The following is a 12,209-nucleotide window of genomic DNA, read 5'->3' as shown; positions in this document are numbered from 1 at the left end:
TACATTACGAAGATGCATAGGGTTGGAAGGGAGATAAGAAATTGGGATGGAAAAATGGGTTGCACTATGGGGGTGGGTCTGGGGAGGGAAATGGGCTTTTCCCTTCCCTCCAGTTGGGTCCTGCTGCCTGATGTTCACAGTGGGTTCACCTCGGGGTTTGGGTGGAACCTGATCTGAGTCTTAGCTTGTCTTGGAAGCTCCACCCCACGCGCGTGGAGGGCCAAGCCCAGGCTGGGGGGTGTCTGGCTACAGCCTGCTGAGCCATTGGGGGTGGAGAGGGGAAGGCCAGCAACAGGGAAATGCTGAAGGCGCTGGGGGAGGGAGTTCAGGGGTTAAAAGCCATGGGTCGGGGCTGAAGTTGGAGAGAGCCGGCTGCAGAAGCTCTTCACCAGGGGGGAGGCCCCTTGCGTAGGTAGGGGTCCACTGCCTGAGGGCGGTGACTGGAGCCTGGGAAGGGAGGAGGGTAGGGGAAAGGAGGGAGACAGCTGACTCAGGGATACGGAGATGGAAGCCAGAGGCTCAGTTACAGAGCTAGAGATCTGCAGCAATGTTGAGAGGTGACACGTGGCAGAAAGGTAAGCCGCTCACCTTTAGACCAGGTGCCTAGGACCCAGCCTGAGAGGGAAGAACCTGGAGAAGGTAAAGAGAGGAGGGCGGGAGAATCCGGCTGAAGGAGGGCTGGGATGGAGAGGCTGGTCCCCAGGGGGAAGGGCTGCAAGCCAGCAAGCCGGAGCCCCGAGGTCGGGGTCGGGGCGGGGGTGTGCACGCCGCCCCTCCCACTCTATTTACACCCCCCCCCCGCCCATCCCAGCAAGGATGGAACTTGGGGAGGGGATGCAGATTCCAGGGTCAAGGTTTTTCCGAGTAAGGGAGAGTCCAGACTGGGAAACGCAGAGAGGGGCGTGGAGGCGGGGCGGGGCGGTCCCTGGATGGAGTTTTCAGCCCGACCTCACGACCTCCTTCAATGTCACAGACTCCGCCCTCCCGCCCCATCCCCCGACCACAAAGTCACCATGTGGCCCCTGGCGGCCCTGATCGGCTTCCTGACCGTGGCCTTCTCAGGAGGTAAGAATGCGCGGGGGCGGGGGCGGGGTGGCCGCTGCAGACAATGCTAGGAGGGGTCACGGGCTGACACGGGAGTGTCCTGCACGTCCCCGCGTGACCTACGTGTCCCAGCTGGGGTCAGCCCACTCTCCCCCACGGACCCCCAGACCCCCCTACACCAGCCTCTTCCCTGCGCATCCTACTCTGCAAGGGGAAGCCCACTCCAAGCCCCTCTCTCATTCAAGGCGTCCCGGGCATAAGAGACACACAGGGTTTCAAACCCTGCCGGTGCCGCTTTGAACAAGTAACTTAGCTTCTTTCTTTCATCTGTGAAATGGGTGGTTATAAACTGAAATGAGGTAATGCAGGTCATGGGCTCAGTATTTTATTTTATTTTATTTTATTTTATTTTATTTTATTTTATTTTATTTTATGTGTGGCAGATGGAAGGGACTGAAAAGTTAGTCCTCCTTTAGTGGTAGTATTCCGTCTCCATTCTCAAGCCCTTCCAGAACCTTCTAGTTTGTTCTTTAATCCTTGAGGTGACCCCATACATATCTGATTCTGCCCAGATTTCTCCCCAGGGATTCCTCCCCTGTAAGCCCCCTTTCTCTGCCTTTGCAGGCAAGTTTTCTGGAAACCCCATGCATGCATCATTCATTCATTCAACACACAGCTGGGCACTAGGCCCACTGCTGGGTGCTGCACAAGCAGAGACACATGGCCTGCTCTCAGCACCCAGAGCCTAGCGGAGGCCGATGCAGACTTTCAAACAATTACCCCAATAATTAGATAATAATTAGAACTGTGACGCCGGGTGATGGCTTCAAGGAGCCAAGCCAGGGAAGCCCAGAGATAGAATGGCAGCCCTTGGCCTCCAAGGGACCCCCAAAGGACTTGACCCTTGAGAAATTTCCTGAAGGAGGGAGGGGGCCTCGGACACCCATCACCAACCTTGGCCTGAAGATGGGGTGGCTTCTCTCTTCTGGTGACACTCCCAGGGCTGTCCCTTGACCCCTCCTGGGTGCCCCACCCCAGGCTAGGAGCTCAGCTCATGCATGGTGTTGTGGGATCCTCAACAGCCTTATGAGGCAGGTGTGCTGTAATTACTGCAGTTTCACAGCTGAAAAACCCAAGACTCTGAGACGGCAGGATCCTGCCCCAAAGTCACCCGCAGCGCCTGAGTCAGGATTCTGATCCACGACGCCCGCCCTGTCCTCCACACCCTAGACTGTGCTCTGACAAACCATCTCTATTATTTTCAACCTAATGGTTTCCTTCCTTCCTTTCTTTCTTTCTAGCACGTACCTGCTGCACATGGAAATTCCCAGGCGAGGGGTCAAACTGGAGCCGAGTCCGCCGCCTACACCACAGCTCATGACAATGTGGGATCCTTAACCCACTGAGCGAGGCCAGGGATCGAACCCACAGCTTCATGGTTCCTAGTCAGATTCGTTTCCACTGAGCCACGACGGGAACTTCTGATCTCACTGTTCTAAATGGAAAACTGCATCCATTGCTGTAAAAAAAAAGTCAGAGGGAAGTTCCCGTCGTGGCTCAGTGGTTAACTAATCTGACGAGGAACCATGAGGTTCCAGGTTCGACCCCTGGCCTTGCTCAGTGGGTTAAGGATCTGGAGCTGCCATGAGCTGTGGTGTAGATGTGGCTCGGATCCCATGTTGCTGTGGCTGTGGCGTAGGCCAGCGGCTCCAGCTCCGATTCGACCCTAGCCTGGGAACCTCCATATGCCAGGGGAGCAGCCCAAGAAATGGCAAAAAGGCAAAAAAAAAAAAAAAAAAAAAAAAAAAAAAAGTAAGAGGGAAAAACATCAGTTTTCCACAATGAAACAAAAATGATGTTTATGGCATTGGACCACCTGAAATTGCTGATAGTTGACCCTTTTTTGCTCTCTTTGTCTTTTTAGGGCCGCACCTGTGGCATATGGAAGTTTCCAGGCTAGGGGTTGAATTGGAGCTACAGCTGCTGGCCTGTGACACAGCCACAGCCACAGCCACAGCAATGTGGGATCCAAGCCACATCTGTGACCTACATGACAGCTCACGGCAACACCGGATCCTTAATCCACTGAGCGAGGCCAGGGATCGAACCCAAGTCCTCATGGATACTAGCCAGGTTCGTTACTGCGGAGCAAAGATGGGAACACCATTTGATTCTTTTTGAGCTTCCCCAAAATAGCAACTGCAGATGGTTTGACTTAATTTGGGTTTGCCAGCTGAAGGCTGAAAGCCACCTTCTGCTTCTGGTTTTGTTTTCTTTTGTATTTTATTTTATTTTATGATTTTATTTTATTTTATTTTATTTTATTTTATTTTATGTTTTTGTCTTTTATGGCTGCACTTGTGGCATATGGAAGTTCCCAGGCCAGGGACTGAATCCAAGTCACAGCCGTGACCCACAGTGCAGCTGCAGCAATGCCAGATCCTTAAGCCACTTTACCAGGCCAGGGATCAAATCCGTGCCTCTGCAGCTGCCCAAGTCGATGCAGTCAGATTCTTTTTTTTTTTTTTTTTTTTTTTTTTGGTCTTTTTGTCTTTTTGCCTTTTCTAGGGCCACACCCGCGGCATATGGAAGTTCCCAGGCTAGGGGTCTAATTGGAGCTGTAGCCACTGGCCTATGCCAGAGCCACAGTAACTCGGGATCCGAGCTGCATCTTCGGCCTACACCATAGCTCATGGCAACGCCGGATCCCTAACCCATTGATCGAAGCCTGGAATCGAACCTGCAACCTCACGGTTCCCAGCCGGATTCATTAACCACTGTGCCATGACGGGAACTCCCGATGCAGTCAGGTTCTTAACTCACTGCACCACTGTGGGAGCTCCTGCTTCTGGTTTTAAAAAGTGAGATCAGGAGTTTCCATCGTGGTCAGTGGTTAACTAATCCGACTGGGAACCATGAGGTTGAAGGTTTGATCCCTGGCCTCGCTCAGTGGGTTAAGGGTCTGGTGTTGCTGTGGCTGTGGTGTAGGCCAGCGGCTACAGCTCCGATTCAGCCCCTAGCCTGGGAACCTCCATATGCTGTGGGAGCAGCCCTAGAAAAGGCAAAAAGACAAAAAAAAAAAAAAGAAAGAAAAGAAAAAGTGAACTCAGGAAGTTCCCATATTGTCTCATCAGATTAAGAACCAAACTAGTATCCATGAGGCCGTACTGGAGAAGCCAGACAGAAAGTGGCACTTTCAGAATGAGGCATTCTCTGTCCCTTTGTGGACTGCTGTGGCTCTCATACCGGGGACAGTGCCTGGCGTACGTTCATTAAGCACCTACTGTGTGTGAGCACAGTAGCTTGCGCAGCTACTGTGTGCCAGTCACTGTGTGAGGTCCTGGGGGTGCAGCGCTGAATAAAGCAGTTAAGGCGCCTGTCGTCAGTGGTGCTTGCAGTCAAGATGAGGGGGTTAAATGTAAACTAATGTAAAGAGATGTGAATAGTGACGTCGCTGTGATGAAACCCAGCTGGGGGGTGGGTAGGTCGTAGGGAATGATGGGGGTGGGATACTGGACGAGGTGGCCAGGAGTCTGGGATGGCCTCTCTGAGGAGGTGACATTTGAGCTCAGCTCTCAGTCGAGAGGGACCCAGACCTGTAACCTTTAGATTCTGCATGCCTTCCAGTATATTTCACGTAGATAATGTCCTATATTCGCAGTGTCCAGTGTGGTAGCCACTAGCCATGAAAAGCTATTGAACATTTCGGCTGTGACTGGTGTGATTGAAGAGCTGAATTTTTTAATTTAAAATTTTCCAGCTTCGTTGGGGGTATAATTGACAAAGAACTGAATTTTTCTTTCTTTTCTTTTCTTTTTTTTCTAAGTCATTTTAGAGCCTTACCTGTGGCGTATGAAAGTTCCCAGGCTGGAGTTCCCGTCGTGGTGCAGTGGTTAACGAATCTGACTAGGAACCATGAGGTTGCAGGTTCGGTCCCTGCCCTTACTCAGTGGGTTGACAATCCGGCGTTGCCCTGAGCTGTGGTGTAGGTTGCAGATGCGGCTCGGATCCCGCGTTGTTGTGGCTCTGGCATAGGCCAGTGGCTACAGCTCCAATGCGACCCCTAGCCTGGGAACCTCCATATGCCGTGGGAGCGGCCCAAAGAAATAGCAAAAAGACAAAAAAAAAAAAAAAGAAAAGAAAAGAAAGTTCCCAGGCTATGGGTCCAATCAGAGCTACAGCTGCCTGCCTACACCACAGCCACAGCCACAGCAACGTCAGATCCGAGCCACATCTGTGACCTACGCTGCCCCTTGTGGCAACGCTGGATCCTTAACCCACTGAGCAAGGCCGGGGATCGAACCCGAACCCTCATGGATACTAATCGGTGAATTCTTAACCTACTGAGCCACAATGGGAACTCCAGGAACTGAATTTTCAATTTCATTTCAGAGAGTTCCCATTGTGGCGCAGTGGAAATGAATCTGACTAGGAACCATGAGGTTGCAGGTTCGATCCCTGGCCCTGGTCAGTGGGTTAAGGATCCAGCATTGCCAGTGAGCTGTGGTGTAGGTCACAGGCACAGCTCAGATCCCCTTGCTCTGGCTGCGGTGTAGGCTGGCAGCTGCAGTTCCGATTCTACCCCTAGCCTGGAACGGCCACATGCTGTAGGTGCAGCCCTAAAAACAAAACAAAACAAAAAACAAGAGAGAGAAAGAAAATGTAAGACTCACAGACAACAGACTTGTGGTTGCCCAGGGGGAGGGAGTGGGAGGGACGGGGAGTTTGGGATTGGCAGGTGCCAACGATGACATTTAGGATGGATACACAGTGAGGTCCTGCTGTACAGGACAGGGAACTCTACCTAGCCAGTCTCTTGGGATAGAACATGATGGAAGATGGCATGAGAAAAAGAATGTATTTATATATACGACTGGGTCGCTACGCTGTACAGCAGAAATTGACACAACATTGTACATCAACTACACTTGAATGAAAAAGAGAGAGAGAGCCTAGATGGGAAGAAAGTCAGAGGCACCCTATCAGAAGCATCTTCAGGAGTTCCCATCATGGCACAGTGGTTAACGAACCCAACTAGGAACCACGAGGTTGCTGGTTCGATCCCTGGCCTTGCTCAGTGAGTTAAGGATCTGGCGTTGCCTTGAGCTGGTGTAGGTCGCAGATGCGGCTCAGATCCCCTGTTGCTGCGGCTGTGGTGTAGGCCAGCGGCTACAGCTCCGATTCGATCCCTAACCTGGGAACCTCTGTGTGCCACGGGAAGCGGCCCTAGAAAAGGCAAAAAGACACACACACAAAAAAAGCATCTTCATTTCATCAAGGCTTCTTTTAACCTTCCGTGGAGGGGTTGCCTCTTCTTCCAAAAAGAACATCACCTCTTTGCCCTGACTCATCTCCACAACACAGAAAACGGCAACTCCCAGAGGCCAGCAAATGAATCATCTGTTCCTGGTCACCCAGAGGAAAATTCTCTCTCTCCATGCCCAGAACCACACCACTCCAGGTCTCCTTTCCCTGCAAGCTCCACTTCTCTAATGTTTTGTCTTGTTCACCAGGCATCTCGAGGGAGTATCCCAAGATTCTCAACGGCACCAACGGGACCAGTGGGTTCCTCCCGGGTGGCTACACCTGCCTCCCCCACTCTCAGCCCTGGCAGGCAGCCCTACTCGTCAAAGGGCGGCTGCTCTGTGGAGGGGTCCTCATCCACCCCAGATGGGTCCTCACTGCGGCGCACTGTCTAAAGAAGTATGTGGGGGCCAGGGAAGCATGGGGTGGGATGGCAGCGGGACTTGGGAGGTGGGCAGGTGGAGTTGAACTTGAAGGCGAGGATGAAGTTGGGTTGGGATGGGCACGGGGGTGAGAAGGAGGTCTGGGCTGGAGAGGTGGAGGTTGGCTATGGGGATGGAGTCCAGTCGAGGATTTGGATGGGACTGGAGGTGAGGGTGTGGAAGGAAGCCTGCTGGGAGGTGAGGAAGGTGGGATGGGGAAGGGGGTTAGATTCGGGGGTGGGGATGGAGCTGGGCTCAAGGGCTCCTTTAGCCAGCCGCTTCCTGCACCCACAGCAAGTACAGCGTGTACCTGGGCAAGCACACTCTGGGGCGTGTGGAGGCTGGAGAGCAGGTGAAGGAGGTGGCCCGCTCTATCCCCCACCCTCAATACCAAATCAGCCCCTCCCACCTGAACCACGACCACGACATCATGCTTCTGGAACTGGAGTCCCCGGTGCAGCTCAGCAGACACATCGGAGTCCTGCCCCTCTCCCACCACGACTGCCTCCATCCCGGCACCTGCTGTCGGGTGTCTGGGTGGGGCACCACCACCAGCCCCCAGGGTATGCACCCACGCAGTTGGCGGGGGACTCTGGGGAGGGTAGGTAGGAAGACCAGTCTTTTTTTTTTTTTTTTTTTTTTTGGCTTTTTACGGCCACACCTGTGGCATATAGAGGTTCTCAGGCTAGGGGTTCAATGGGACCTGAAGTCCCCAGCCCACACCACAGCCACAGCAGTGTAGTTTTTGACCTATATCACAGCTCTTGGCAACGCCGGATCCTTAATCCACTGAGCAAGGCCAGGGATCAAACCTGCATCCTCATGGATGGTAGTTGGGTTCGTTAACTGCCGAGCCACGATGGGAAATCCAGGAGCCTTTATAAAGAAAAATGAATATACTTATGTATGTGATAACTCAGATATCACATATCTAATATGCAAAGTTACATATATCCTTTATGTAACTATACAAATATAAATGTAGAAATATATAGGAGGTCTTATAATGTTACACACATAAGGTATAGTTTTCTATATCCTTTATAGAATATGTATATATATAAGTAGGTATAGAATATGTGTCCCATTGACATAGTTACATATTCTTTATATAAATTCACAAACATTTATGAAGATAAAATTATAATCTACTGTATAGTATGCTATATACTATATAAAAAGTTGTGTTCCTTTTATACAAATTTTTTTTAACTTTATTTATTTTTTTGTTTATTGTCTTTTGCCTTTTCTGGGGCCGTTCCTGCGGCATAAGGAGGCTCCCAGGCTAGGGGTCTAATCGGAGCTGTAGCCGCCGACCAACACCACAGCCACAGCAACGCGGGATCCAAGCCAAATCTGCCACCTAAACCACAGCTCACAGCAACACCGGATCCTCAACCCACTGAGCAAGGCCAGGGACCGAACCCTCCACCTCATGGTTCCTCGTCGGATTCGTTAATCACTGAGCCACTCCAGCAACACACATCTTTCGACCTTCCTCCCTCTCCTCCCCAGTGACCTTCCCCCAGACCCTCCAGTGTGCAAACATCCCGCTACGCTCTGATGAGGAGTGTCGTCAAGTCTACCCGGGGAAGATCACACCCAACATGCTTTGCGCCGGTACCAAAAAGGGCGGCAAGGACTCCTGTGAGGTGAGGCCCAGGGGCGACAGGTTGCCGTGGGCCAAGAGGGGGCATCCAGGTGGAGGTGGGGGAGGATGCATGGGGGAAACACTTTGCTTCCAGCCTTGGGGGAACCAGTCTTTGTAAGGTGAGCTTTCTCCTAGCATAGAGGGTCAACATAAAAGGGGGCACCAGGAGTTCCCTTTGTGGCTCAGCAGTTAACGAACCTGACTCGTATCCATCAGGACGCGGGTTCGATCCCTGGCCTCGTCAGTGGGTTAAGGATCCCACGTTGCTGTGGCTGTGGTGTAGGCCAGCAGCTACAGCTCTGATTCGACCCCTGGCCCAGGAACCTCCAAATGACGTGGGTGTGGCCCTAAAAGACCAAAGACCAAAAAAAAAAAAAAAAAAAAAAGATTTGTCGCGTAAGGTATGGCAACACTGGTTCAGCGAGACCGAGGAACAGAAAAACAAGGAGAGACACATAACGTCTGTCCTTCTTCCGTGTCCATCTTTCTGTCTCTTTTCCCCTCTTTTCCAGTCTGTGTTTGCCCTCTGATCTGTTTCTCATCATTTCTGTTGGTCCTTCTCACCCCCTCTTCCGTATTCCCATCTCCACCTCTGCCTCCGTGTGTCTCTGCCTTTGTTTAGTCTCAGCAAGGACCCCTCCTTCTCTCTCCCCAACTCAGGGCGACTCGGGAGGTCCCCTGATCTGTAACGGGATGCTCCACGGCATCATCTCCTGGGGAGACTTTCCATGTGGGCAGCCCAACCGGCCTGGCGTCTACACACGCGTCTCTCGCTATGTCCCTTGGATCCAAGCAACCATCAGAAAACGGACAACCCCGGAGCAGAAATGGACGAAGGGCCCACAGTAAAAGTTGGGGTGGCCTACCTGTCTCCTTGCCCAGTTGGCCCAGCCCTTCGCTGTTCCTCCCAAGGGGTTCCATGTGAACCAGTGACGTGTGATCTCAAAACACCCAGATCCCAGCTGATATCACGGAGTGTTTCAGAAGCATTCCTGCGTCAGCACCATGGTCCCCTGGACTTTGCATCCTGGAGACATCCCAGCCTCCCCAGACATCCCAACCCAGACACGTTCGGGGTCTCCCAGTTTTGGCAGAAACCCAGGTCACCGTCCGAACATTCTGGAATGCTCTTAAATACCTCCATCAGCCCATCTCAACAATAGTCTATGTCCCGTGAACAAACTCCCTTTGACAACAAATACCCCTTCAAGTATTTTTTCGTTGCCAATATTCTAGATCCTTCTGTGTTTTGTACTCCAGAAGGTTCTAGACTCCCATGACATTTCTTCCTGAAAAATCTTCACTCGTGTGCAGACTCTGCTGCCTCACCATTATATGCACCAAAGGAACATGGGGACATCCCTGGGGACATTTCTGGGAATTGTCCCGCTGCAGCCTACATTCCACATGTGGCCAATATCCTCTGCTTCTAGATCCTCCTGTTCAAGCAGCAGCAGCTCTCTAAACACTAGGGCGATGGGGTTGAGTATCCAAGGAGCCTCCTTGCCCTATTGTCCACTAACTATTCTGTGTTTTTATCTTATCCGCAAACATCCTTGTTTGGGGGCTGCACTGATGCCTCTTTGTCTGTGACCCCAAAATGCGGTGGTTGAATGCTCAGCTGCAAGAATCCCTGCTTTGAATAAGTCCTAAAATGCACAACCTCTGTTTTCTCATCTGTAAAATGGGACTCGTTGAGCACAGATCGCTGTTATTATTTGCCAGGTTCCTTATAAAATGTTACCTTCGGCTTTTCATAACAACAACCTCAAGTTCACGGTGCCCCAGATGTGCTGCGTTCACTGCTTTTTTTTCTCAGCAGACATTTATTCAGTGCTGACCACGTGCAAATACTCTCCTGGGTGCTGGCACATACAGTTTTGTTTATTTATTCAAGAAACGTTGGTACCTATGACAAGCCAAGCACTGTTCCAGGCACAGGTAGGAAACAGTGTGTTGAAGAAACAACTGCCTTTGTATAGCTTTTGTGTTTGCAGGATCACACGATAAACAAGATGAATAGAGAGAAGTTCTCTCAGGTGGTGACATGAGTCATGGTAAAAAGAAAAAAAAAAAAAAAGCAGAGATGAAGGGTGGAGGATGTCGGGTTGGGGAAGTGGATGGAGTTGGGATTTTAAATAGCGTAGCCTAGAAAGAAGACCTAACTGAGATGGTAACATAAACACTGAAAGGAGGGAGTTCCCGTCGTGGTGCAGTGGTTAACGAATCCAACTAGGAACATGAGGTTGTGGGTTCGGTCCCTGCCCTCGCTCAGTGGGTTGAGGATCTGGCGTTGACGTGAGCTGTGGTGTAGGTCGCAGACGCGGCTCAGACCCAAATGTGTTTGCCGTGGCGTAGGCCAGCAGCTGCAGCTCCGATTGGACCCCTAGCCCAGGAACTTCCATGTGCCACAGGTGCGGCCCTAAAAAAAGCAAAAAAAATGAAAATAAATAAATAACTTTAAAAAAAGAAAGACTGAAAGGATGGAGAAAGCCTGCTACATATCTGGGGAGCAGCGTCCCAGGAGGAAAGTTGAGCAGGTGCAAAGGCCCTGAGGCAGGAGCCTGCCTGATGGATGGTATCAGTGAAGAGGGGACAGCGGTTGATGCAGAAGCGATTGCAATAGCCCGGGTGGGAGGTGATGAGGCCCAGATCGGGGTGACCTCCTGGGAGGAGAGAAAAGGTCAAATTCTTCTGGATCTGTTTGGGGGGATGGCTCGACAGGATCTGCTGACCTCAGCTGGAGAGCGTGAGGAAAAGAGGAGAATCAAGGATGATTCCAAGGCTTTGTTTGGCCTGAGCAACCGGAAGTATGGAGCTGCCGTTTACTAAAACCGGAAAACCAGGAGGAACAGGTTTGCAGGGAACCATCAGGAGACTGGGTTTCAAACTGTTTAACTGTGAGCACTGGCTTAGGGATGCTGAATCTGCACTCCCAGGGGACATGCAGTGTTAGTTTCCTGTGAGCTTTGGGTCACAACATCTTTATCAGTAGATCACCTGGCCTCAGGTTTTTTTCTGTTTAGACACCTTCTTTTTTTATTTTTTTGTGTTTTCTAGGGCCACACCCGCAGCATTTGGAGGTTTCCAAGCTAGAGGTCTAATCGGAGCTGTAGCCGCCGGCCTACACCACAGTCACAGCAACGTGGGATCCAAGCCGTGTCTGCAACCTACACCACAGCTCACGGCAACGCTGGATCCTTAACCCACTGAGTGAGGCCATGGATCAAACCCGCAACCTCATGGTTCCTCATCAGACTCGTTAACCACTGAGCCACGACAGGAACTCCTGTTTAGACACTTTCATGTATGCGTTGTTACAAAACAGAAACAGACTTGCAGACGGAGACCAGACTGGTGGTTGCCAAGGGGAGGGAGTGGGATGGAGGTTGGGGTGAGCAGGTGCAAACTATTTCATTTAGGATGGAGAGGCAATGAGGTCCTGCTGTACCACACAGGGAACTCTACCCAATCTCTTGGGATAGAACAAGATGGAAGATGGCATGAGAAAAAGAATGTATATACATGTATGACTGGGTGACCTTGCTGTACAGCAGAAGTGGACACAACAGTGTAAATCAACCATAATTTTTGGAGAAGGAAAGGAAAGGAAGAATATATGCATTGCTGATTCATTTGCATTGCACCTGCGGCCAACAGCCCTACACCTCATGCCCAAAGGAAGCTCATGCAACACGTCTATTTCCCAAGAAAGGCAGATTAGGAACACAAGCCAGCACTTCCGTGCTATGCCAGGGGCATGGGGGGAGCATTTTAAACAGCGAAAT

At 51.2% G+C, this 12,209-nt stretch overlaps 1 protein-coding gene across 1 annotated transcript; it reads left to right on the top strand.

The window, feature by feature from the left end:
• KLK13 (kallikrein related peptidase 13) lies at window positions 917-10,479 on the top strand. The gene is made up of 5 exons (XM_021094840.1): window positions 917-1,065; window positions 6,558-6,747; window positions 7,065-7,333; window positions 8,286-8,422; window positions 9,082-10,479. Exons 1-5 carry the CDS (start codon window positions 930-932, stop codon window positions 9,268-9,270), a joined length of 921 nt encoding a protein of 306 aa, XP_020950499.1. The 5' UTR covers window positions 917-929; the 3' UTR covers window positions 9,271-10,479.

Source organism: Sus scrofa, chromosome 6 (genome assembly GCF_000003025.6).
Source record: "Sus scrofa isolate TJ Tabasco breed Duroc chromosome 6, Sscrofa11.1, whole genome shotgun sequence".
Taxonomy (NCBI): Eukaryota; Metazoa; Chordata; class Mammalia; order Artiodactyla; family Suidae; genus Sus; species Sus scrofa.
Note: the sequence above shows the minus strand (reverse complement) of the source record. Positions and strands in the feature narration are given on the sequence as shown.